The sequence below is a fragment of the Symphalangus syndactylus genome, chromosome 4, assembly GCF_028878055.3.
Source record: "Symphalangus syndactylus isolate Jambi chromosome 4, NHGRI_mSymSyn1-v2.1_pri, whole genome shotgun sequence".
Classification (NCBI taxonomy): domain Eukaryota; kingdom Metazoa; phylum Chordata; class Mammalia; order Primates; family Hylobatidae; genus Symphalangus; species Symphalangus syndactylus.
This window is the reverse complement of record NC_072426.2, coordinates 84,583,629-84,610,005: the sequence shown is the minus strand read 5'-3', so window position 1 is coordinate 84,610,005 and position 26,377 is coordinate 84,583,629. Positions and strand designations below refer to the sequence as shown.

The 26,377-nt window shown below is 48.5% G+C and overlaps 1 protein-coding gene across 6 annotated transcripts in view; it reads left to right on the top strand.

Moving 5' to 3' along the window:
- Nucleotides 1-26,377, top strand: part of WDFY4 (WDFY family member 4) — a 300,852-nt gene that overhangs the window by 259,128 nt on the left and 15,347 nt on the right. For all 6 annotated transcript variants that reach the window (XM_055275366.2, XM_055275372.2, XM_063638069.1 and 3 more), the window contains exons 48-55: nucleotides 271-313; nucleotides 1,806-1,925; nucleotides 4,507-4,624; nucleotides 5,327-5,436; nucleotides 16,226-16,379; nucleotides 18,844-18,935; nucleotides 22,984-23,196; nucleotides 25,553-25,700. In XM_055275366.2, the coding sequence (XP_055131341.1) occupies nucleotides 271-313; nucleotides 1,806-1,925; nucleotides 4,507-4,624; nucleotides 5,327-5,436; nucleotides 16,226-16,379; nucleotides 18,844-18,935; nucleotides 22,984-23,196; nucleotides 25,553-25,700 (998 nt within the window). The remainder of the gene's footprint in view (nucleotides 1-270; nucleotides 314-1,805; nucleotides 1,926-4,506; nucleotides 4,625-5,326; nucleotides 5,437-16,225; nucleotides 16,380-18,843; nucleotides 18,936-22,983; nucleotides 23,197-25,552; nucleotides 25,701-26,377) is intronic.

The window sequence follows — 26,377 nt, the reverse complement described above, 5'->3', positions numbered from 1 at the left end:
CCCCTGGAATTCTTGAGGCAGCCGCTTGTTCTGGCATCACAGCAGAGGGACACTGACTGCAAGAACCTAACCTTCAGCAGGCCAGGGTGGGGCAGGAAGAGCTTGACGACATCTCCCTGCGCTGCCCGCTGAGAGCTGCTCTGGGATTTGGGAAGTCTGCAGCTTTCCTGAACACCCTGGTCCCGTGAAGCCCAGGCAAGCCCCACCTCTCCCCTGTTTGTATTCTTGCCTTGGTATATTTAGTCACCACCATGGTTTTCTGTCCCACAGGAGATACCCTGGCTCCGACAGGACCATGCTGCAGAAGTGGCAGGTACAGTAGCTCCTCCAGAGGGAAGCCCTCTGGGAATGCAAACCAGAGAATGACCCAGGCCCCAGCGATGGAGAGGAAGTGTGTGGATCAACCAAGAAGGGATTTTATTATTTATTATTATTTTTTTTTGAGATGGAGTTTCACTCGTTGCCCAAGCTGTAGTGCAGTGACATGATCTCAGCTCACGGCAACCTCTGTCTCCTGGGTTCAAGTGATTCTCCTGCCTCAGCCTCCCAAGCAGCTGGGATTACAGGCACCCGCCACTAGGCCCAGCAAATTTTTGTATTTTTAGTAGAGACAGGGTTTCACCATGCTGGCCAGGCTGGTCTTGAACTCCTGACCTCAGGCGATCCACCCGCCTCAGCCACCCAAAGTACTGAGATTACAGGCATGAGCCACTGTGCCTGGCCGGGATCTTATTTTTCTAATTTACCAAAATGTCCCAGACATTTCCCTGACCAGATGTCGGTGATGGAGGACAAATCTTGCACATTGGAGTCAGAGCTGGGGAATGTGCGTGTGTGCGTGTGTGTGTGTGTGCACGCGTGTGTGCGCACGCACACCTGTACACTATGGATGCCTCCGAGTGGGTACACACACCCCATTTGTGAAGATACACATGTATACAGCCACATAGGGGGCGGAGCATGGGTGTCAATTCTTGTTCCTGGAGGCTACACATGGCTCCCAGCCTGGACAAGTTGACATTCAGCCCAGGGTTCTCAAAGAAAGGAAGAGACCCTAAGAGAGGCAGTTGCAGAGATTGGCGGACAATGAGAAAGTAGGTCTTAGTCACTCAGGTCCAAAATCGTCTCCCAAGGGGCAGGCTGAGGAAGGGAGAGCCCCTGAGCATACAGGCCCCATGTCAGAGATGATGGCTGTATTGGATCGCTCACTCATTCAGCAGCCTTGGTGGATTTTATTCCCAATATGCCCTGTCTGCATTTGTGACTGTCCATCTGGAGGCAGAGGACCCTTAAGAGTGAGCATCACCCCAACAGGCAGGGATAGGGAATAGGCAGTTCCCAAAGTCCCAGAGGAAGCCAGACCATCGAGCCTGGGAGTGAGGGCCTCTGTCTCTGGGACTGCCATGGCCCCTCTGCCTATTTTCTAACCATCAATAGGTCAACAGTCAGTTCACCCACAGCATTTGTGCTATGATTTTAGTCAACTTCTGAGTACTGCATCCAATAGTTAACACAAAAGCATGTTTTATCCTTGGTGTTGGATGCTGAACTGCATTGGGTTTTTTTTTTTCCTTGCTGACTTTGCTTCCCAAATATATTTGCCTCTGTTCATACTGATATTTGTGTGTGGGCTCCCTGACTTGGTGCTGGCTCATGCATGAGATGTGCACAAAGTGACCGAGGGGCTGGCTGCCTGTCCTCACTCACAGAGCCAGGGCCTGCTGCTGAGGCCTGAGGGTGGAACCCCTGGCTTTGCGGGAGCATCAAACATGTTTGGTTTATCCCCTTTCTGTCTCTTCTGGTAGAAAAGGGACATCAGCAATTTTGAGTATCTCATGTACCTCAACACCGCGGCTGGGAGAACCTGCAATGACTACATGCAGTACCCAGTGTTCCCTTGGGTCCTCACAGACTACACCTCAGAGGTAAGGTCTTCATGTGGAAACCACAGCTGCCCTCAGACGTTCGGACGTTGATAACAGAGACCCTAAGTCAGCATGCAGAGCCTTTGCTAGGAGTTTCTGTCACGTGAACCTGGGTACCTGGGCCTAACGGCTGCTGAAGCTCAGATCTCTTTTTTTTTTTTTTTTTTTTGAGATGGAGTCTCACTCTATCACCCAGGCTGGAGTGCAGTGGCGCGATCTCTGCTCACCGCAACTTCTGCCTCCTGGGTTCAAGCGATTCTCCTGCCTCAGCCTCCCGAGTAGCTGGGATTACAGGTGTGCACCACCATGCCCGGCTAATTTTTTTTGTATTTTAGTAGAGACAGGGTTTCACCATGTTGGCCAGGCTGGTCTCGAACTCCTGACCTCAAATGATTCTCCCACCTCAGCCTCCCAAAGTGCTGGGATTACAGGCATGAGCCACTGCGCCCGGCCTCAGATCTCTTAACCCCATCGTGGCCTTTGGTATTTGGCTGCCTGGGTTCCTGTCCTGGCTCCCCCTGTGGAATGATCAACACGACTAGCATAGTTGCTAACATAAGCCCCAGGGGGCTTCCTGGCTTACTCCCCACAGTGAAGGCACCTGATGCCATCTACCAAGATCGTGCCATGGGTCAGCCCTTGTGGGGTGAGGCAGTCACAAGTGAGGTGGGCCATGGAATTTGTTCCTAAAATCAACGTGTGCAGGAGAGGGGCCTGGGGAGGAAAGGAGAGAGAGACACAGGGATACAGACACACAGAAAGGACAAGCTACTCTTCCTGTAGCTTGAGTTCAGCAACAGAGATGATGGTGTCTGGGCCTCATCTGGGATCTGGACTGAGATGTGTAGTGACGGGGAGGCTGATGGTGACATGACAAGAACAGATCCCTCATCTCTTTTAGCCTCCACCCCTGGGCCCCAGCAGGCAGGGAAAGGATGGGGAGAAAAACTCCACAGCCAGACCAGGGTGATGTCTGTGCTTCTATGGGGACAACCAAGCTATGGAGCAGTGTCCTGGCCACCTGGGCTCTGGCCATCTGGAGAGGTGCTGGGCCATATGTAAAGCACACAAGGTGGCTGAGCCACTTGTTCAGATGAGCCTGGCCAGTCCTGCGTAGGGCTGCTTGGATGGCAGACCCTCAGGATTTGGGAGAGGGAGACTCAGTCCTTTGTGACCTCTCATCCCCTCTTAAGACATTTAATGCGGCAAAACGTTTCTCACTAGCACTGGCTGCTACTTATTGCACTAATGGTCCATCGGAGGCTGAGGCATTTCAAGCACAAAACCTACTCACATGCTGCAAAGTGGTGGTTTGTAAGCCTTTTTTGTTTGGGTCATACTAGGTATTTAAAACCTTGATTATTTATCAACTTAAAAATTAGGAGATTTCTCCTTTAAAAAAATCTGGATTTCCAATATCTTTTGGAAAACGATGAGATCTGGCAACTAGGAATTTTTCTGAGCTGGCAAGATTGTGAAAGCTGAGTGTGGGTCTCCATGTGTCCCCTCCAGCACTCACTGGGATCTTAAGAGAGGCCGTTGCACTCTCGCCCCTGCTTCCCCCTGGCTTTTGCAGGCATTTGAGATAGTGACACCCTTGGCCCCCAGTGGAGCTTTGAGGATTCACTGCTAGTGGAAAGAAAGGTTTATTAGCCAGGCACAGTGGCTTATGTCTGTAATCCTGGCACTTTGGGAGGCCGAAGCAGGAGGATTGCTGGAGCCTAGGAGTTTAAGACCAGCCTGGCCAACATAGTGAGACCCCGTCTCTACCAAAAATGCAAAAATTAGTGAGGCATGGTGGCACACATCTGTAGTCCCAGCTACTTGGGAGGCTGAGGTGGAAGGATTACTTGAGCTCAGGAGGTCAAGGCTGCAGTAAGCCAGGACCACTCCGCTCCGTACCAGCCTGGGAAACAGAGTGAGATTCTGTCTCAGAAAAAAAAAAGAAAGATACACAGGTACCTCCTCCTATAAAGAATGCAAACCCCAGCAATTCTTGGCTCCTCTGCTAACATGCAGAACATGAAAAGAAAAAGTTTTCCAGAGCACCTGGCTCTGAAACTGGTCTCTGCGGTATATTCCAAGAGAGGGAAGGGGTGCTCACAGCATGCTTTCACTGTCCAGAAAGGAGTGGACCTCCAGGAAAAATGAGCAAGTTCCTCTCATTTCCTCCCTGAACAGATGACTTCTAACTTCCTGTAAAATCAGTTTGATTCTAAGCAAGGACCCTGAACTCTTGGAGTACATAATGCAGTTTAGGAGCCAAGTGCCTCATAGACAACACGAATTCTTTTAAAAGTGTCTTTTCAGTAGCTGGAGGCCATGTTCTGATTTGGGTCAACTTGGAACAGGTTGAGTGTGAACTCAATCTTCCCCTCCTCTTATTTTTCATCTCTCCCTTTTTAAGTCTGTGGATCACTGGCTCTGGGGCCATAAAACCCCAGCCTGCCAGCTAACCACCAGAGGCGGGTCAGACCAAACGACTGTAAACCAATAAAGAGAACCATAAAACTCAAGAGCGTGGCTCCTAGGGCACAAGCACATCCGGGGAGTTAACTCCAGCTGCACATCTGCCTTCTAGACATTGAACTTGGCGAATCCGAAGACTTTCCGGGATCTTTCAAAGCCCATGGGGGCTCAGACCAAGGAAAGGAAGCTGAAATTTATCCAGAGGTTTAAAGAAGTTGAGAAAACTGAAGGTGAGTAGATCCAGCTTGATTTTTTGTGCGGTGTTATTCATCTGCATGCCCTAAAATGATAGTTGGTAACAATTAAAGTGGTCACCTAGCCTACGAGTAATTACATTTGAATAGAGGACTCTAACCTGGTGGTAAGAAGTGCTTGGGGAGCTTCTAGAAAATACTGATGTCCAGGCCTCACCTCTAGAAATTTGGATTTAAATAAGTCTGTGGTGTGGCACAGCCCGGGGGATTCTAACATGCAGCCTGGCTGGAGAAATATAATGCTAAGAGGTAATGACTCCATGCCTAGGGGCAGGCAATGGCAGAAGAAACTAACATTTATTCAGCACTTTCTCTATGCCAGGGGCAGGCCAACCTGTGTTCATATATTACAGTGGTCCATTTCACAGAGAAGGAAAGTGAAATTCAGACAATTTAAGCAACTTGCTCAAGATCACAGCCTCTAAATGGCAGAGCCTGCATTTGTGTGACTCTAGCTCCCAAACTTTGTCCATCTACACGTCATCTTTAGATGTTTTGCCATATTACTGTGCCACCTGTGACCTCATTGCCTGAATGTTTTTCTTTAGGTCTGTTCACTTCCTAAACGTCAATGAATGTATGTTTTTAATGCCGTTCATGAACACAGTGTAGCATGCATATCTGCCTCGCGTGAGCGCAGGTAAGGAAGCAGCCCTCAAGCATGTGTTTTTGTTGCAGGAGACATGACCGTCCAGTGCCACTACTATACCCACTACTCCTCAGCCATCATCGTGGCCTCCTACCTGGTCCGGATGCAACCCTTCACCCAGGCCTTCTGTGCTTTGCAGGTGAGCTGCCGCCACTCTCCGTACACACACACACACACACACACACACACACGCACGCTGTATCACACAGACCAAGACCTGGGCTTGAACAAAGACAGGATGCCTCTGCTAAAAACTCAGTCATTAGCCATTGATTCCCAGTTGACCTTGGCTCCAGGATTCTGGTTCACCAGCCAAGGCAGGCTGTTCTTCCTCAGTTACACTTGCACATCTGCCCAACAAAGTCTTGCAAAATGATTCTAAAAAATAAGAAATGAGACATGAAAAAATGATTTAACATAAATAAGATTTAGTGGAAAAAGAAAAAGCAGGAAGCTTGGAGACTAGAAAGGCAGGTGGTCAAGGATTAAAAAAATAAATACGAGAAGGAACAATGAAAACAATATGACTCAAGACATCAGAATGCACAAATCTGTACCAAGAACAAACTGAAAGGCTTCGAAGGACAAAACCAACTTACCCACCCATATGCTAACAGACCATTATACCAGCTTAGGGTCACCAGGTTTAAAATAAAAATACGTGATGCCTAGTTTTAAACTTGAATTCCAGATAAACTATAAATTATTTGTTGTTTATATGAAATTTAAATTTAGCTGAGCCTCCTGTATTGTACATGGCCAGTCTGATGTCTAAGTGTTGCCAGGTTGGTGTCCAAGGCATGGGGGATTTCTGGGATGGAGTCTTTCATGGGCAGTTCTGTGAGGGTGCTGAGAAGCTCCTTTCCCTTCTTCCCCTCACAACCCTATTACTGGGATCTTGCTTCCAAGGAACCCCTTTATCCCAGGGCACAGCTTTTGAATGGGGAGATAGCCCTCAGATAGGGCAGCTGGCTCGGCTGACTCTGAAGTGAATATAGCACAGGGTGTATGCGCTGCCCCGATCCAGACCCTGCAATGGTCCGATGGAGAGAAGGGCATGAGCTGGGGTGGGCAACAGGCCACTGAACACACAGACTTGCTCTGACACCTAAGCCTCATCTCAGAAAAGTCTGGGTATCCCAAGAACTGTGCATTTGGGTCTGACCTCACCAGCGAGGTCACTCTTTATGGTCACTCAGAGGACCTTGACCCCGAGAGACCAAAGGCCACCCTGCATCAGCACTAAAGCCAACTCTGAGCCCTGGGGCAGGAATGGGTAGGCAAGGTCAAGGCACTTCCTCCAAATAAGGAGCAAACTTCCTCCTGTCTTACATTTCTTGGCACAGCCTTCTCCCTCCTTGACGGCATAACTCGTCTAGACATTGTATAACCCCCTCTCCCTGGAAATTCACTCAAAAATAATAAATGTGCTTCCCCTGAGCCTTTCTCAGGCAACAAGCATTTTAAGTAAGTTTGGTTTGGAGAACAAATGGTCCCAGAGCTGCACCCCATGCCAGGAATCCCATCCAGATGTTGCTCATTAATCTACAAGAAATGATGATCACCGTTGACGATGATAGTGATGGATTCTGCCGCTGGTTTCTATCCTGGGAATTTCAGTGTTTAAATGTTCAGAATGCTTTTGGAGTTTCCTCTTGCCCCTTCAGGAGGCTGTATTACAACCCAAAACCCCAGCTCTACCTGTTGCTAAGGTTCTTTTCACATTGGGAGGAGACAGAGTGAAATAGAAACAGCCTCAGCTGTGAGATTTACATCACAGCTCTGCCACTTAATAGATGCAAAATCTTCTGCAAGTTATTTTACCTCTGGAAATGAGGGTTAATTATGCACATCTCCCTGGGCTGTAGGCTGTTGAGAAGATTAAATGAGAAAATGTGGAGAGAACCCCCAGCTCAGGGCTTGATGCTACATAGGTGATCAATCACTGTTAGTTCCCTTCTTCCCTCTGCAATCAGCTAGATCTAATCTGAGCAGGTCTGAACTTGTCCAGGCTGGTCTCCTCTGGTTTAAGCTAATTTAAGGCACTGCATCAAAGTATTCCGACTTAGCATGAGCCAGACCTAACAGGTGTGTTGTGAACCAACGGGATTATCTGGGCTATGGCCACTTTGAAGCTAATCACTGGTTTAAGCTTATTTTAGCCAGTCTGGTCCATTGGTGACCAGGTAAAACTAGTTTGAGATGGTCTAAACCTGTGTGAGAGGGTCAGAACCGATTGTCCATGCTTTTAGGTGACACAAATGCAGTCATCTTACCTTGAGCCCTTTTGACTCCCATGTTGAAGTCCCTGATGTAACTGAGTTTTGGGGCTCAGATCTGTCTTGGGTAGATTGACCCATCCAAGTTGGAATCATCCGGGCTGTCTCTACATGCTTCTGAATTGGGTCTCACTTTCTTACTTTTAAATGACTCCTCTAGTGGGTCACACCCGACCTGAGCCTTTGAACCAGCAAAAGAACCAGCCACCTTCAGCTTTTTCCTTAGGAAGAAAAGAATTTTAGCTCTCGAGAGAATGAGTATAAAGGCTACACAGGCTACCTCTGTGGGAGGACACACCAGGCTCCTCTTTGAGAGTGCTGGGGCCTTAGCAGACCTCCTTAAGAATATTCTGCATCTGTGTCCATGAGTTCTCATTGTTCAATTCCCACCTATGAGTGAGAACATGCGGTGTTTGGTTTTTTGTCCTTGCGATAGTTTACTGAGAATGATGTTTTCCAGTTTCATCCATGTCCCTACAAAGGACACAAACTCATCATTTTTTATGGCTGCATAGTATTCCATGGTGTATATGTGCCACATTTTCTTAATCCAGTCTATCGTTGTTGGACACTTGGCTTGGTTCCAACTCTTTGCTATTGTGAATAGTGCCGCAATGGGAACATCACACTCCGGGGACTGTTGCGGGGTGGGGGGAGGGGGGAGGGACAGCATTAGGAGATATACCTAATGCTAAATGACGAGTTAATGGGTGCAGGAAATCAACATGGCACATGGATACATATGTAACAAACCTGCACATTGTGCACATGTACCCTAAAACCTAAAGTATAATATAAAAAAAAAAAAATGAAAAATCAAGAACCAAGAAAAAAAAAAAAACAAAAACAGTATGTCATCCGAACCATAAAAAAAAAAAAAGAATATTCTGTATCTTCCTGAAGTCAGGCTCTTCCCTCAATCCCACCTGCCTCCTAGTGGGAGGCCCGTATCTACTCCAGAGACCTTTGCTTCACCCCTGTGGTGGCTGGAAAGGAGCCTCCCATAAAGTAGCCCTCTAAGCAGCCCAAGGCACTACTCCCAACCTGGGGTAGATGAAGGAGTGGGGAAGAGTGAGAGACATGGGGAGGCTGTGGAACCCAGGCAAGGAAGCTAGAGCCAGTGGATGTGTAAGAGTCAGCATGGGAAAGCGCACGTGTCTCCATTCTGCTTTGAGCAAATGCTACCACACGCCTATTACCACAGATAAGCCAGAGTGGAGATATACGTGGTGATCCTGGGGCTCACGTCCCAGCATCCCCAGGGCTGCGTGTCTGACTTTGCTTAGATCGCTTTCTTTCTTAGGGTTCAGTCTCCTTGTTGGTGAGATCAAGGAGGTGGGTAGGAGGATCACCTCTGAAGGCCTTTCCGTAACAGCTCCAACCTCTGATTGCTCATTAAGCACCTACTATGCACCTGGATGGTGCTAAGTACCTTACAACTGTTATTTAAAATATTTTATACTTATTTATTGTGGAAAATATGCATAATAAGAAATTTACCCTTTTAACCATTTTTAAGCACACAGCTCAGTGTCATTAAGTGCATACACACGGTTGTGCCATCACCGCCATCTGCCTCCAGAGCTTTTTCATCTTCCCAAACTCAAACTCTGAAACCATGAAACAATAACTCTCCAGCTGCCCCTCCCCACAGCACCCAGCAACCATTGTTCTACTTTCTGTCTCTATGAATGTCTTCTCTAAGCCTCTTATAAGTGGAATTATGCAATGTTTGTCCTTTTGTGACTGGCTTCTTGCACTTAGCATAATGTCCTCGAGGTTCATCCATTGTTGAGGCATGTGTCGGTTTCCCACGGCTGAGTCCTGCGCCCCTGTATTTGTAGACCACATGTTGTTTATCATTCGTCCATGGTTGGGATGCTTCCTCCCTCTGATGACAATGAAGGGTGCTGCTGTGAACACTGCTGTGCCTCATTGGACCCTCACAAGCTTGTGAGAGGCTGCTGTGATTAATCTCAGGATGCTGAGTCTCCGGGAGCTCACGTCCCTCAGGAAATGACAAGGGAAATGAGATGGGTTCTAGCCCTGGGGACACCAAGCCTAAAACACTCATGGTAAATAAAGCAAGGTGGGGTCTACGGAGGTTGTCCAGAGGGGACACAGTACTCAGAGGAGAGGGACATGTGCCATTTTCAAGTCCACATTTTCAGTAGAACAGTGGAGAGTCCCTCGTGCAGCATCACACACAGGCACACATGCATGCAGTGTGACATGTAGGCAGTCACCCGGTGCTGCAGCAGGCATGCAATGTGCTGGCTGCATGTGTGTGCAGCATGGCCCCTGGTGCCCCCAGTGCAGAGTGACAGGCAGCATGACAGCTCTGCCATGGAGCACCTTTGCTGTCACGTACCGTATGCCTGTGTGGCACATCCAGTGTGGTCTGCTGGGTTGCAGAGAGGCAGGCATGGAGTTCTCTGGGCACTGTGGCCCATTTACCCTGCGATGTGCAGAGACTGTGGATAGCACAGAGACCCCCTATTGCTGTGCGGTACATTCAGAACCCTGGGTATAAGGAGTGTTTTATTCCCTTCAGGTTTAAGTGTTCTTAGGTTTGAGCTGGTCTTAGAATTGACGCATACTTATATCCTTGATGTGTTTGTTTGTTTTTCTGTCCCAAGCCTGTTATTACAATAAGATTTTTATAATCCAGAAAATATGGTATATGTATATACTGTGTGATCTGAGCAGGTGGCACATGCAGGCAGTGTGACCAGGCATTGGTCAGCTTTGCGCTCTGTTTTCCCCACTTTCTTGGAGGTGTGAACTCGTCTGTCTGCCAGGGCAGAGGGCTTGTCTCCCCCAGCAGCAGCCCCAGGATGCTGTAGTTCTTTTGTTCATTTGTTTTTTGAGACAGGGTCTTGCTCTGTCATCCAGGCTGGAGTACAGTGGCATGATCATAGTTCATAGCAGCCTGGAACTCCAGGACTTGAGCAATTTTCCTGCTTCAGCCTCCTGAGTAGCTAGGACTATAGATGTGCACCACCACTCTTGGATAATTAAACAAACAAACAAAAACAAAAAGAAAAAAACAAAGGAACAAAAAAACACACACACACACATTTTGTAAAGACGGGGTCTTACTGTGTTGCCCAAGCTGGAAGATGTTATAGTTCTTAGGAGTCTTGCCTGCCTAGAGCAAGTGTCTGTGAGCCTCCAGAAAGTTGAGTCACCAGGAGGTCAGGTCCCTGCTGGGGTCCCAGCCCAGGCACCTGTTTCTGCCCCAGTAAAAGCACCAGTTGCTCTCAGGACTGAGATCAGACCTAGCTGAGGTGGGGCCCAGCAAGGCAGCCGGCGCCCACCAAAGACACAGCAGCAGTGGCTGCTGCTGCATTTAATAAGAAATAGAAATAAAGTGCTGTGTTAATTAAGTCACAGCCCATGTGAAGTCAGCTGTTACCAGCAGTGGGGAAGGGTTTTCCGAACCACCTGAGGCGAGATGGCTGGTTTTTGTACAAGACAGATGCTAACTGCAGAGAGAATGGAGAACCGTGAGGCAGCACTTGGCCCATCCTGGCTGTTGACTTAGAAGCTCCTGGAGGGGTCAGTGCCAGGAGTCCTGGTGGAGTGCGTGCCAGGGAAGGTGAAGAACCTGGAATGTCTGTGTTTGTGCTGACACCCAGGTGGACCATGCCTGCCTCTTCACTTGCTGCCTGCAGCTCAGCCCCTGCCTCTGAGGCAAGCAACCCACCTCTTGGTACCCTAAGGCTCACACAGGGCCAGCCCACCCGATGCAGCCAGGACTGTGGGGCTAGACATAGAAACTGCCAGCCTCCCTCTGATTACAGTGCGAGGACATGGGGTCTGTAAGGGCCCAAAGTGTGACTTGAGGAGAATCATTCAGGATATCCAACGCTGTGTGGTTTTTATCATATAGACTTGAGGAGTATTGGAAAAGCACATGCAATAGAGACAGACAGTCCTGGGATAATCTCCTGGCTCTAGAACTTTCTAATTGGCATTATTGAACAACGGAGCCTCAGTTTCTTCATCCTTTAAAATAACCCCTAGCTGGGAGGGTGGTGAGGACTAAAGGAGATACGGCATGAGCCATTTTGGCTGACCTGAGTGTCCCCTACGTGCCCACCCTCCTCCTCCTAATGCAGGCAGCGTGGTTTCAGCAAGTCTCGATGGGTTCACTCATTTAGAAAAGAGCCACGACCTACAGGAAGGAAAACTAATGGCCACTCTGGGGTCATCCCGTCCTCTGTGAGAGCAAGACCAAGGAGGCAGCTGGACCAGTGCGTGGGCTTCCCAACACCATGAGGGTCCTATGCCTTTAGCCTATTCAGTAGCGTGTCAGGGCCTGGCTTTTTCCTGCAGAGGCTCAGAGAATGCTGGGTCCAGCTTTCCTTTCCCCTCGCACATTTGGCCCGTTACTTCTGAGGTGCTGTTGCTGCCAAAAGCTGCCCTGACAGTTCAGGCTTTTATTCCTGTTGTCATCCCACAGTCCTTCAGATTCCCCACCCTCCTATCTCTGTCCTCGGCACTGGAAGATCCCGCCTCTCCTCACTTCCCCCTGTACCCCACCTCATACCTTCCATAACTTCTATCCCCTTCTCCTTTAGAGCTCCTGGTTGCCTTCCCCATGCACACTGAGATCAGCACCCAAGCCCAGGATTGCTCCCTAGTTCTAATCCTAGTCTGTGCAGGGAAAAGGACATAGGGGCTGGGTTCACTTGGCACCTCTTTATATGTGACTGCTGCATCGCATGAGATATCTCTCTCTCTCTCTCTCTCTCTCTCTCTCTCTGTCTCTCTCTCTCTCTCTCTCACACACACACACACACACAATTGCTTTCGCACCTACAGCTATCATCCAAGGTTCATAGACAAGGGCATGGGCGGTTAAAGAGATTAAGAAACTCACTTGAGTTCATCCTGCAAGTAAGTGGGCACTGAAATTCCTGCCTAAGCCAGCCTGCTTCTGAAGCCAGTGTGCTTTCCACCATTGCATACTGCCTCTTTGATTGGCTAAAGACAGCAAGTTAGATCAACTGATATATCAACAGGGTCCTGTAAGTGAGTTGTTTGCATGGGTACTTTTAAATTACTGGAAAGAATATCTGCAGTGAGAATGGCTTGTCAGCCTGCTGATAAAACCAATTCCATATCCAGATGTGGCAGCGGGTTGATTTGGATCAGTGTCATCAGGAAGGACGAATAGACTTTCTAGCATATATTATAGAAATATCTGTGCTTCTTGGTGTCCTTCAGCATGTGCAGTTACTGAATTTCCTGTGAATGTGGGCCAAGAATTAAAGCCACTTTGGAGAGGGGTTTACGAATGTCTAATAATGATTGAAATGCTCATCCATAGACAATGGTGCACACAGGCTTTGTGTCCTCTCATGAGAGGAGTATTTCCTTTAATATAGAACATTTCTTTCCAGGTTTTCCAGCTTTAGCCATTGTACCGTAATTATAGACTGTCCCCTGATTTTAACTTGGATCAATGTTCAGGAATAGTCCTTGCTAGCCACTTCTTTTCCTATTATTTTGCCCTCAATTTTGCTTCATCTCTTAGCAATATTTAGCACCTCCTAAAGGATTTTAATTGAGAAGAGGTATCTAGGATTATATTGTTTCTGAACTCTTCAATATTCAAAACATTCCTGCATCTTTACATGTGAGTGATGTCTTAATTGAGCACAAAATCCAACAACTGTAACATTTTGCCTCAGAATCCTCTAGGCTTGGCTGACTCCATTGTCTTCTGGCCTAAATGTCACATGGGAAAACCTTCTGCCAGTAAGAGATTGTTGCTTTGTTGGCAATAATAACCTTGCTATTATTTTTTACAGTTCCTTTGGATACAAGTAGGATTTGTTGCAGAACAGATTCCAGAGCAGCTCTTGGTTCAGGAATTCTCTATGATCACTTTGTTCCCTTCCAAGTTCTAGACTTAATTGTGCTGGTTTATTTCATTTGGGTCTTGACTTTCCTTAGATAGGCATTCTGTAAACCTTAGCTGGGTCTCTCTGCCTCTTACCTTCTTGCCCCATTTTTCCCTCTTCTCTTTCTTTTCTTCTTCCTTCCTTTCTGAGAATTCAATCCTAGCTGGGACTCCTCGCTGGCAGCCACCAGAGTTTACATCAACCCACAGACTTACAATACAAGTAACAAAGCAACTCCACTTTTTCTTCTAGGGAATTTGGTGTTTTCTTTTGTATTGCAGAAGTGAGAAAACCCATTAATTTTGAAACAAATGTATGCAAATACATTTATTAATATAGGAAATAGGAAAATCAGTTATTGCTTCCTTTATAAATAATACAGGCTTAAGTTTTAAAGATATTACTTTTGCTAAAATGCATTAGACAGCTGTGAAAAAAATAACAGTTTTCTTTGTGGTAATATCTTTAACCAGATTTGTAGCACTAACAATATTTCGTATGTATATATTATTTTTATTTAATACAGGTAATCTTTTTATTACCAAATCATATTGTTTCTCAGGAGACTACCATCAGCATTCATAAAAGCTGCAAAAGGGAAACGGGACGAGGAGAAGACATCAATCTCCCACAGATGCAAGGCTTGGGCTGCAGATTAAATATACAGTGCTCCTAATACATTTCAATGAGTGACTCATTAGGTGAAGATTTACTTTGACACCCCACCCCCATTTTATTTCCATTTCAATTTAAATTTGATGGTGGACATCATTCCCTAATTTCAACCAAGAGCAAAGCGACCTTGGGGAAAAGCCACATGTTTAAAGCTGCCCATGTGCTGTGTTTGCTTAAGTCAGTGTCCCTGTCCCTGTGTGGAGAATGACCCACAGATCTCACTTGATCTGACTCAGTAAATGGACCAGCCAGACCATGACCCTCCAGATGTCCAGGTGTGGCCACCTTGGGTGTGTGGTAGGTTCCCCCATCTCAGAAAGAGCTGAGTTCCCCCTTGGCCCACACGTAGTTGATCAAGTTTGTCCCAGGTCCAGGGATTCCCCCAGGAATCTGGCATGGGGCAAAGCATGCCCTGTGGAGTTGTATCCATGGGTTTGCCCCAGTTCTGCCATTCACTGCCTTGGGAAAAATCAGTGCACTTTGAGGAGCCTCCCTTTTCTGTTCTGCAAAATGGAAACACCGATTCCTTCCTGATGCAGCTGCTGTGAGGATTAGGAGAGATCATCTGAGCACGGACCAGACATGCCAAGAGAAGGCCCCTGCCCTTTTTTACCTCCATCCACCCCTGCAGCTGCTCCCAAGGCTTCCTTGGGTAAATGCAGAGGGAGACAGACCCTCAGCCCTCTGAGCAGGGAAGGGAGTGACGGGCACAGATTGGGCACTGCTGTGGCCCTGCCGCTTGTTCCACATGTGTACTCTGCAGAAGATGGCAGGAGAAGGACAAGTTTTTGTTATACAAAGGCCCAGCCTTGATGGGGACAAGTGAACTATTGAATCCCAGGCAGAAGGATATCCTAAAACTTACTTAGACCCAAGGCCAATTTCAGAAACTGTCTCCTGAAGTCCCTCCATCCCCAGCACCTTCATTTCTCTAACCAGGACCTGAAGGGAGGCACCTCTCTGCCTCCTCCCAACCCCCAAGGCCACCCGGTGAATAAGGATAGCATCAGCTGAAGAGTTTGACAATTCAGATGAGAGAATCAGGGCATCCGGGGAAAGAATGTGCCTGAATTCTTACATGGCCCAACCTCAACAGCCAGACATGGGGCTGTACCAGGCCACCTGTGGCCATGGGCCTTGGGACCAGGGCTGGCCCTGGCAGAGGCTGTGGACATCATGTCCTTTGTGGACCAGACTCCTGCCCCTTGAACCTGAAATTTCTCCATCTCTCCACCCTCAGACTCATTCTCTCTTATCGAAGCCAAGACCCCTGGTCCCAGAGTCTCCTTCCTGCCCACCTCTCTCCCCTACCAAATGCCATGAGCTGTGTGTTGGATGTCACCAGGGCCCTGCCCTAGCGAGATCTCCTCCCTCCTCCCTCCTCCCTCCTTCCTCCCTCCTCCTTCCTCCCTCCTCCCTCCTCCCTCCTCCCTCCTCCCTCCTCCTTCCTCCCTCTGCTTCTTGCTCTCCTCCCACCCGTGCTGCTCACCCAAGCCTTGTCCTCTGCTCAGAACACTGCCATATTCCCCATCAGCAAGCTTCCAGACTCACTTCCGGGGTGCCTCTCCAGGAAACTTCTGCTGACTTCCCACATGGAATGTTCACTCACTTCTTTGTCCTATGGTTGGTTCTTTATTTCCTGCCTGTGGCACTTGACCATGAGCCTCTCAAGAGCCAAGTCCCAGTCACTGGCACTCTTGCTGCCTCTTGTTGAGCACCTAATTCAGAGCTGGCCCTCTGCAGTCTCGGAAGTGCTCAGATGTGGTTTTCCTGTTTCTGATATGAACTCAGATTTCCATGGGAGGGAAACATGGATTGATGACCACGGATCATGCATTCTGCCTTGAAGCTCCGGAGCAAGGTTCCAGAGAGTAATGAAGGAACCGGTGGCTGGAGAACCACAGCACACACATCTGGGCTGATGGGTACACGTGTGTGGGGAGAGTGAATGAGAGGTGCTAATGGTGGAACCCGTGCCTCCGAGGCAGAATGGACGGTGCCTGCCCAGCAGGAGGGTGCCAGTGAGAGCGGCTGGTCATGTTGGCTCCATTTCCCCCAGGGTGGAAGCTTCGATGTGGCAGACAGAATGTTCCACAGTGTGAAGAGCACGTGGGAGTCAGCCTCCAGAGAGAACATGAGTGATGTCAGGGAGCTGACCCCAGAGTTCTTCTACCTGCCTGAGTTCTTAACCAACTGCAACAGGGTAGAGTTCGGTAAGTGGAGGCCTGGTGAGGCCGGGTGAGTGGTGTTGCAGGGTGCTCTTTCCCACAGCCCCTGGGTGATGACCAACATGATCTGAACCTTTGCTAGGCCCTCCCCAGGACCCATGCACTTCAGATGAGGTCTCCACTGGGCAGCAGTGCCCAGAAGGAAAGGTGGTTGCTGAGGAAGAGCACTGGCCCCAGGCTGCCAGGACAGCGCTGAGCCACCACCCAACCTGTGACTTTTCCTCCAAGGGTCCCAGACCTCTCAGTTGGCAGTGAGGCAGTGGCTAAGACCAGGGGCTCTTCTGTGTAGCCCAGGTCTGGCACTGCCTTGCTGCCTCGAGACCTTGGGCAAGCTCCTGCCCCCGACCGGCCCCATTTCCTCCATGTCCCACAGATGGGTTCATGTGGACTCTAAGGGCAGGACCCAGAGACACTGGGTGTCCTGGGGTAGACTGCTGGGTGGGATCCCAGGGCAGCTGGATGGGCACTTACGGCAGCTCCTTCCTGAACTGCAGGCCCCAGCCTATGATGCGGCAGGGCTTCTTGCTGCTATAGAGGTGGAATAAACAATCCAAGAGGCCCTGGTGGGCAGGTCCCCTGGGGACTGTGTGTACGTCTTGGAGCCTCCACTGCAAACAGTTGCAAGGCTGAGTCAGGGCAATTTGCAGAGTGGATGAGTGGTCACAGCCCGGGCAGGGTGTGGGCAGCTGTGGGTACCGGCCTGGCTGGGAATCATCTTCTGCAAAGAACACGCATGAGCCATCACCAATGCATACCTCAGGCTCTAGAGCCCCCCTTCCTCAGTGTTCTCCTTCTGCCTCCAGACCGCACATAAGGGCATGCACCTGAGCCAGGCCAGATGCAACCCCAGTAGGGGGTACAGGGGAGGAGATTAGTCCCTGCAAAACCTTGTGCAGGGGTTTTCAGCCCTAGATATGCAGCCCACATCCCTGAGGAGAAGGCCAGACAATGAGCCAGGCCCCGTGAATCTGATCTGTGGAACCTGGAGACCTTGGTGGTGTACAAATCGTTAGACACCTCACATGCGTCAGGGGTGAGAAGTGAACAAATTCAAAGGATGGATTCCCCAAAGCATGAGTCCCACAGCAGGAGTCACTCAGGGAGGGTGGCAGCCAGGAGGAGGTGGCTGGCCAGCCTGGGGTTAGAGCACTGACCAGAGTACCCACTCTGTCTTGGAAATGAAGCCAGACTCTTCTGCAGGAGGCATGATGGGCTCAGCTGCAGAAACAATGGCTCCTACCAGCAAAGGAGGCCAAGAGAGCAAATGTCCTCAGAAAAGTCAGGAGAACAAGTGGTTATTGAGCACCTACTGTATACATGGACCTTTTTTTTTCAGGCACTGGGGATTTAGTTGGGTATCCTGGGATGGCATGTCCTAAAGATGTTTACATTCTGTATGACGATAGGAAAAATGGAAGAGAAAATATAGACAATTTCTATATTATAAGTGAAACGTTGTTGGACGCTGAGAAGTCCTATGAGGAAAATAGGTAGGAAAATGGTTTGAGGATGACTCAGCAAGACCTGAGTTTCTCTGGTCCTCAGGAAGGACCTGTGGAGGAGGTGGCAGGTGAGCTGAGATGAGTGATGAGAAGGGCCAGGCCAGGCAGCTCAGTAGCCAAGAGAGAGCAGGGGAGCTTTTATTCCAACTGCTTCTTGCAGGCTCTGGGGAGGTCAGGCAAGACTGTAGCTCACATTTATGGAGTAGCCATCATATGCCTGACATCGTTCTAAGCATGTGATGTGTATTTTCTCCTTTAATCATTATGCCATCCCTATGAGATAATTCCTGTCATCACTTTAAATTTTACAGGTGGAAAACTAATCTCAAAGAAGTGAAGTGGCTTGTGCAAGGTTGGGCAGCTAATGGGGAGGAGGGAGACTTGGGTTGAGTCCAGCCTCCTCTTTCTATTGTCAGGGGAATCTCTGCCTAAAAACCTTGTTGTCCTTGCCTTAAAAATGGAGAGAAAATGCATAAATTATCGAGTTAGAATGAAGATTCAGTGAGGTGATGTGTGGCCAGGACCTAGCCTAGCTCCTGGCATGGAGTCAGGTGCTTAGAATTTGCCAGCTTGCACCGCTATCACTGTATCTCCTAATTGTTTAATGCTGTGTAAAAAGCACCCAGAAGAAAGGCACGATACAGTGAAGAGGAAGACATACCACACTGATGACACTGAAATCATTTTAGATGACTTGCAAAGCAAGCACTAGCACTGCCTGGGAAGTAAGGAGGGCCTCGTGGAGGAGGCAAAGGCCTAGAGGCCATGCTGAGGGGTCATTCCAGGCAGAGAAGGTTGAAAGCAGCATGGTCCACAGAGAACATAACTCACGTTCAGACCTACACAAAATCAGCAATCCTGGGCAACGTGTATTTTACATCCCACAATTCCTAGCCTGGTTTGAGTTCCCAGTTACCCAAATCTCTGCTGCTTCTCATCCCATGCAGGCTCCATGCAGGACGGGACTGTGCTAGGAGACGTGCAGCTCCCTCCCTGGGCTGATGGGGACCCTCGGAAATTCATCAGCCTGCACAGACAGGTGAGTCAGGCCAGGACCCCTGGTATCCTGCTGGGGACCTGAACATCCCCTCAAGTTCCACCTAGGCTTTCTGTCCATATGGAAGGCCAGTGACCAGCACTGTGAGGCTTATGTCTGGAAAACCCAGAGAAGGGATGGGGTCTATGCCTTGGGTTGGCAAGGGAAGGCTTGGGCTCTGGGTTGTTTCAAGAGCTCCATTAGACCCTGCCCGGGTGCCAGCTTGGTGAGGGTTTCACTGGAAGAAGTGAGCATAGTGCCCTGGAGGGCAGGTCAGTGTCCTCAGCCAGCCCTACAAGAATGTCCACTCCCTGGGCCTGACTGCTCAACGTAGTTCAGAGAGGGTTTGGAGCCTCCCAGGGGCTCCCACTGGCCAAAGATTTTCCAGGACTGGGGAGAAATTGGCTTATTACCCAAAAAACTGGACGTGGGTAGAGATCAGAGATCATTAGGGACACATGCTAAATCAAATTTCTGGGTTAGTTTAAGCACGTGAAAGATGTTCAACATCTTTGGTCACCAGGGAGAAATAAATTAAAACCACCATGAGATGAGATGCTATGACATACCCACAGGAGTGGCTTAAATTTAAAAGACCAGTGAAACCAATAGTTGATGAAAATGTAGAGCAATTAGAATGCATGAGACATCAATGGTGGGAAAAGCAAAACGGTACAACCACTTTGTACAAAAGCTTGGTAATTTTTTTTACAAATTTGCAGGTACATTTGCCATATCACCCAACATTTTCCCTTGTAGATATTTACTCCGGAAAATTGAAAGCATGTCCACACAAAAACTTGTGCATGAATCTTCACCAGGTTTATTCAAACTAGTCAAAAACAAAACTCAACTGTCCATCAGCTGGTGAACAGATAAACAAATGATATGTCCGCACACACACAACGGAATGCTACTTAGCAGTAAAAAGGAGCAGATTTACTGAATCAGTTTACACAGAACAACATGGATGAGTTTTAATGCATTATCCTACATGAAAGAAGCCATAACCCGGGGCTACATATCGTGTGATTCTTATATACAGGCATGAAAGTGACATTTAGAGGCAAACTATAGGGACAGAAAACAAATTAGTGGTTCCTAAGGTCTGAAGTAGGAGAGTGACCACAAAGGAACACATGGGGGTACTTTTTGAGCTGAGGGAAATGTTCTATGTCTTGACTGTGGTGATGGTTGCATGGCTGCGTGAATTTATAAGAACATTTTGAACTGGGCATTTTAAAAGGGCAAGTTTTATTGTATGTAAATTACACCTAAAAAGTAAAAATAACCTGAGGCAGATCTGACTAGTGGCAACAAACCTGTCCTTTTCTGCAAAGAGAAAGTTCTTCTTGTTTTATTCTTGCCTCTGGAAACTCAGTGATAGGAGTCATCCCTCTCAGAGCCCACTGTCTTAAGTACTTGGGCCAGAGATGAATGTAACTGCACGCAGCAGCAGCCATAGTCTGATAAAAGACAGAGGTACACGATTCAATTGACCAGAGTGTTGCTGGAATGATGGACCACTACATCTAAGCTGGATAAAGATGTAGCCAAAAACAGGTGGGTGCTGATATGCTGCAAAGAAGAAAAGGGACAAGGGGACCTGAGGTTGTGACAAGGTAGAAGAAGAGCCTTAGGAAGTACATAAACACTCAGCAAGGTAAGAAGGATGTGACTTTCGCCAAGTGGATGTTTGAATGAGTGCTTTGGAAGATGAGGCAGTTATGGATACTGACATGGGTTAAGGTGTGGCCATGGGAACGGTGACTTTAGGTGGAATGAAGGCAAAAGTCTTTGGAGATGTGGAGCTTAAGGAACCGAGAGGCCAGAGATCACAATCACTGAGGATGATGGCAGATCTTGGAGAAGAAGGGAAGGTATGGCCAGGAATCACCATCTTTGATGAATGAGAAGAACAAAGAGAAGCTGTTGGAAGACAGCAGTGAGGATGAGGAGTGGGTACAGCTAGATCTCATGCAGCACAGAGAAGCAGATCTTTTGTGATTTTTTTTATAAGAGGACCAATACTCTGGAGGTGGCGATAAGGACTGAGGAGACACCAGCCCAACATCCTGGCCCCAGACATATGGGTTATGTCCAGCAAGTGGCCACCACTTGAACTTGCTGAAGGAGAATTAGTGGCCCTAGGGAAAGCCAGGCTTCATCTAGGGAAAGGAGGTGGAGGAATGTTTGGGAAGAGCTTGAGGATGTGGGATATGTGTTGGTTAGCAAGAGGTAGGAAGAAGGGCCAGCAGAAGGGTCAGCTGTCCTGGCCTATGATCTGCCCTCACCTGGGTATGCCTTTAGTGGTTCTGTGGCAACCACCAACAAAAGCCTTCATGCGAACATCTCCAGAAGTTCATGAGGTTTGCCCCAAGTCAGGTGGTAGGCTTGGGAGAGCCATACCCCTCGTATTGGCATTTCATTACCCTCGTATGACATGACTCAAGTGTGGCCTTCTTGGCTCCAAAGCCACTTTAATCATAGACCTCAGAAAAGGTAACTTAGAACAGGTGACCTGGCTTCTCCAGATCCAGGTGTGTAGGGCAGCTTGTCCTCCCAGAGGACCAACAAGGGAAGCCCAGACAATCCCAAATGAACATTTCGAGGCTCTGGGGACCTATCCCTGAAGCTAGGTTGTTTTCAGTAGAAACAGGTGCCACCTCTCAGATAGATTGTAATATCCAGACACTGGGCCATTCGTCCTCTTGCTCATGTGTGACACCTGATGAGAATTATTGCCAACCTGGGTCCCCCATTCTGAGCCAGTGCCACCCATCTGGGCTGTATGCATGAAAGATCCAGCATGCTTGGCTCTTATGCTAAATTCTTTGGATGTCATATTTTATGTCTTATGCTAAATTCTATTGGATGTCACCTTTCATGAGGGGCAGATGTTGTTGACTTCCAGTGGGAGCTGTTGTCCTGAGCGGGGTGAGGTTTACTTCTCACTCAAAGGTTGTAAACTTGGATCCAGGCTCCATGTTTGAGTTGAGAATGTCTCCTGTCCTCCCATCTGGGGACAGTGAGCCTGAGCATGGACAGAATGTTCCTCAGGTCTGTGAGTGCATGGGTGAGAAACTCCTTGCCTGCTGCATGCCCCCAGCTAGACACAGCTGCCCCAGTGAAGGAAGTTCACATTCCTGGGGGCTAAGCTGCACCTCAGAAGCAGGTTCTATCATTTCTGTGCCAGGGATGATTTAGAAGATGCCCACACCCATGTCCAGAATTTCCCAGTACCTGAGTGAAGTGAGATCTGCTCAGTGAGGTTGGATGCCCCCTGTGGGGTTCTGAGGAATGAAAACTGGGGGCTGGAGTGTTAGGATCAAAAACCACACATGAGCCTGCCCTAGAAGTGGGTTAATTATACCTGCCACCAAAAGGCGGTGTTCATGGGAGGGAACAACATCTGTGAAATAGCCAGTGCCTGGCATCGTATGTGCTTAGTGAAATCACCTAACTCCTGGAGCTCCCAGTGTGTCAGCCATGGACACAACTTAATTCTTACATGAACCTGCTAAGAAGGTACAATTGTTCATTTTACAGATGAAGAAACCAAGGAACCGTGATGTTAAGGAATGTGTACATGGCAGCACCCACACCCCCTGTGCTCGAGAGCACACTTTCCTGATCACTGCACTTAGCCTCCGCCTCTTGACACTCTCTGGTCAGAACCAGCTCTCCCTGTTTCATATGTCACATCTCAGCAAGACCCCAAGACTTTATTTTCAGCCTTGTCTCTTCCATTTAGATGTCTTTCCCAGGCCTGCACCTCATAGATACTGTAGACACCATGGTTGTTTTATGACATGGTTGAGCTGGGGTGGTGAACACAGTCAGATCTGATTTGCTGCTGGCTGGAGACAGGACTAGGGTGGCCATCGGGTGGCTGGCTCATCCCTCTTTGTGCTCATCAAGCCCAGGGGCCCATCAATTATCTCCTCTGTGCAGGGCCAGCACCCTGAAGCACGTGCGCCTTCCAATCTGCAGAGAGTGCATGAGTCCATGAGTGGCCTGGGTTTTAATGCTCTTTGGGTTTTTGTTCCAGGCCCTGGAAAGTGACTTTGTCAGTGCCAACCTCCACCATTGGATAGACCTTATTTTCGGGTACAAGCAGCATGGGCCAGCTGCGGTGGACGCTGTTAATATCTTCCACCCCTACTTCTACGGTGACAGAATGGACCTCAGCAGCATCACTGACCCCCTCATCAAGAGCACCATCCTGGGGTTTGTCAGCAACTTTGGACAGGTGCCCAAACAGGTACAGCATGCCTTGTCATTTGCCTTGCTTTCTTGCTTTCTCAAAAGAGTGTGTGCAGTGTGAGGACATTCTCTCCTGGGGTGAGAGTGAAGGAGATGGCTGAAGAGGTGAAATGGTCCCCCATCATCTTCCTGTACTTTCAATATCAGGCTTAACCCTCAGTTACCACCTGACGTTGACGCAGATGATGACATCATTAGTGAAACTGGTGAAAGCTGTGTTTATCTGTGACTGATCTGATTTTAGACACTACAATAGACATGTGGTAACTAATTACTTGTGTTCATATCTACCCTACAGATTTGTTGTATCCAATGACTTAAGACATATCAAGTGTTTGAAAGTGCCTGAAATATGACCAGCACTTAACAAATGTTAGCTATTAGTCAGATTATGTCATTGAAATCTCTCGTAAGCTCTGGATATAGAGAGTATTCTTTTATGGACCAGGAAACTGAGGCTCAGAGAGGCGAAATAAATACCTTGCCTAGAATTACACTAATAGCAATCAACAGAGGTAGAGCTCTGGTGCTATCTGAGTAGGTCTAAAGCTTGCACCATGTTGTCGCCAGTGTGAGAGCATCTGCCTTCTACCTGCCAGGCCTCTGGTGAAATTGCAAAGTCTCACCTGGGCCTTCTACTCTGCTGGCTCTGTCTCCTGTCAAGATAGTCACTTAGCAATATGAGGTTGTGCATTCCCCTGTTGACATACTGATGAAAGCACAAGTTAGGCACTTATTTAATTGATTCCGGCCCTGTTGATCCTTGAAATGTGGTTGTGTGTGGAGGTGTTTTGTTCTAGCCTTCCACACATGCAACCATGAGGACTCGGGGTGGGGAGGGGCTCCTTCTGCAGTTAGTGCTAAACTAACATCTTTCTCTCTGGTCTCACATGACATGCTGAGGTCTGCTCAGCTCCCAGGTAAAGGGAATGTGAGGAGGGTGTGAGGGTGACTTGGAGATTGGATGGCACATCCAGAGTGGGTTTGCTGGGAGGCTTTGTAGGAAAGAAAGAATTTCAGGAAAGAAGCCTGTTAGCCTAATGGTCTTATTTCTTGAATTTAAAAAATATATAATAATACAAAGCAAGAAAATAATTCAAAGTAGTAGCCACCACCATCCAGCCATGTCCTGCCTCATGTACTTATAGCCCTTGTCCACAGCACAGATCTTTTCCCGTCAGTGTAGTCATGGAGTACCTACAACTTCAGATTTTGACTACTCAACAATGTGTCATAGGAGCTTTGACAAGTATTTCTAAAGTAGCCATCAGAATGAGAATCCCCAAGTGTCCCAGTCTGAAGACAAGATTGCAGCACTCAGGCCCCATGCTGCTCCTGACAGGGGCTGTGTCTGCTACTCCCAGTCACCTTGAGCGAGGAAGAGTGCTCATTATTAAACACTCACTGAAAACTCATCATTTTGATTTCTGTTTGCATTGATCGCCCACCCAGCTTTTCTAAATAAGTTACCATTTGATCCAGGACTATAACTGAGTTGAGGTTTCTCTGAGACCCCCCCATGCCCACCCCAGCTGCCCATCGAACTGGATCCCCAACTCTGCCCATGTCCACAGCCTGGACCAGCTTCCACCCCTTCTCCCTCCAGCGTACACCTGGTGGATGACTTGCAGGAATGTGCTGCTGGCTGGAAAGAGCAGCCCAGCAGGGCCGCAGTCCGGGAGAGACTGCAAGGTAGAGAGCTGGATCTGGCCACAGCTGCATGCCCTGGTCCAGCAGCAAGGACTCAACCAGGTAGCATGGCTCATGCTCAGGGCTTGGCTTGGTTATGCAGAAAATTTGGCATTAAGCAAAATCTGATGGCGGAGATTGGAGAAAAATAAGAAACAGGCCACTAATGGGATTTGCCTGTGTTCTTTGGAATATTTGAATGGATGCTGTTGAAGAATTGTGTTGATGCTTAGATAAATGAGTCTGCAAAGAGTTTGTGAGGGAAGGATGAAAACGATGAGAAATAGGTTGAGTCAATAAAGGGAGCCACGTGATCTAGGGAAGGAAGAGGGTCACTCTGGCCTCTCGATTGAGAGACAGTTCTTCTGGGGACCAGGGGCTCTTCAATGAGGCCAGTCTTCTCCCAAGCAGCTTGGGAAGGGAGAGATTTGGCAGGCAGGGCTGCCTTTATGACCTTGAAAAAGTAACTGTCCCTCTCTGAGCCCCAGGCCCCTCACCTGCAGCGTCTGAGGGCTGGACCAGAGGTTCTGTTCATGTTCAGCTCTGTCAGGAACAAGCCCAGCTGTGGCAATCCCCGGAGTCGGGGTGCAGCTACAGTGTGCACAGGGATGACCCCTCCTCCGGGCATCTCTCCCCTCATGTGTGTCTGTTCCCTCTTTCTCTAGCTCTTTACCAAACCCCACCCAGCCAGGACTGCAGCAGGGAAGCCTCTGCCTGGAAAGGATGTCTCCACCCCCGTGAGCCTGCCTGGCCACCCACAGCCCTTTTTCTACAGCCTGCAGTCACTGAGGCCCTCCCAGGTCACAGTCAAAGGTGATTCCCTGGCCCTTCCTTGTTTGGTGTCCTGTCCCGGGGTTGTCCCTTCAGTGGCTGGGTTCCTCTGGAAGTCCAGCACCACATTCCTGGGCAAAGTACTGGGGACTGACTTTGAATGACTGCATCTCCAATCACAGCCAGATTCTAGGTGGGTGTCTCTGGGAAGTGTCTAGGAGCTCGTCTGTTAGACCCTAACTTCTGAAGACCCATGTCTCTCTGTCTTTCTCTCTCTCTCTCTCTCTCTCACACACACACACACACACACACACACCTCTTTCAGGCACACACACAAATCTCTCTTCCTCTTCCTCTCTTTTATACATGCACACACACTTATCCACACATACCTTCTCTCCTCAAGAGACCAGTGGAGAGTCCCAAGTTTTCCAAGGAAGGATTACAGCCTCTGTGCTTTGGCCACTGGTCTTCCTAAGCAGGGCAGGATAGAAAGGCAGCCAGTAGCTAAGAACATGTGCTCTGGGGCACATGGCACAGGAGTGAATTCCAGTCCTACTGCTTCCTGCATATGTGACCTTGGGCAAGCCACTGAACCTCCATGTTCCCATGGGGATTGGAATACGGTTGAATGGATGCTATTACAGAATTGTATTGATGCTTAGATAAATGAGCCTGCAGAGAGTTGGTGAGGAAAGGATGAAAATCATGAAAAATAG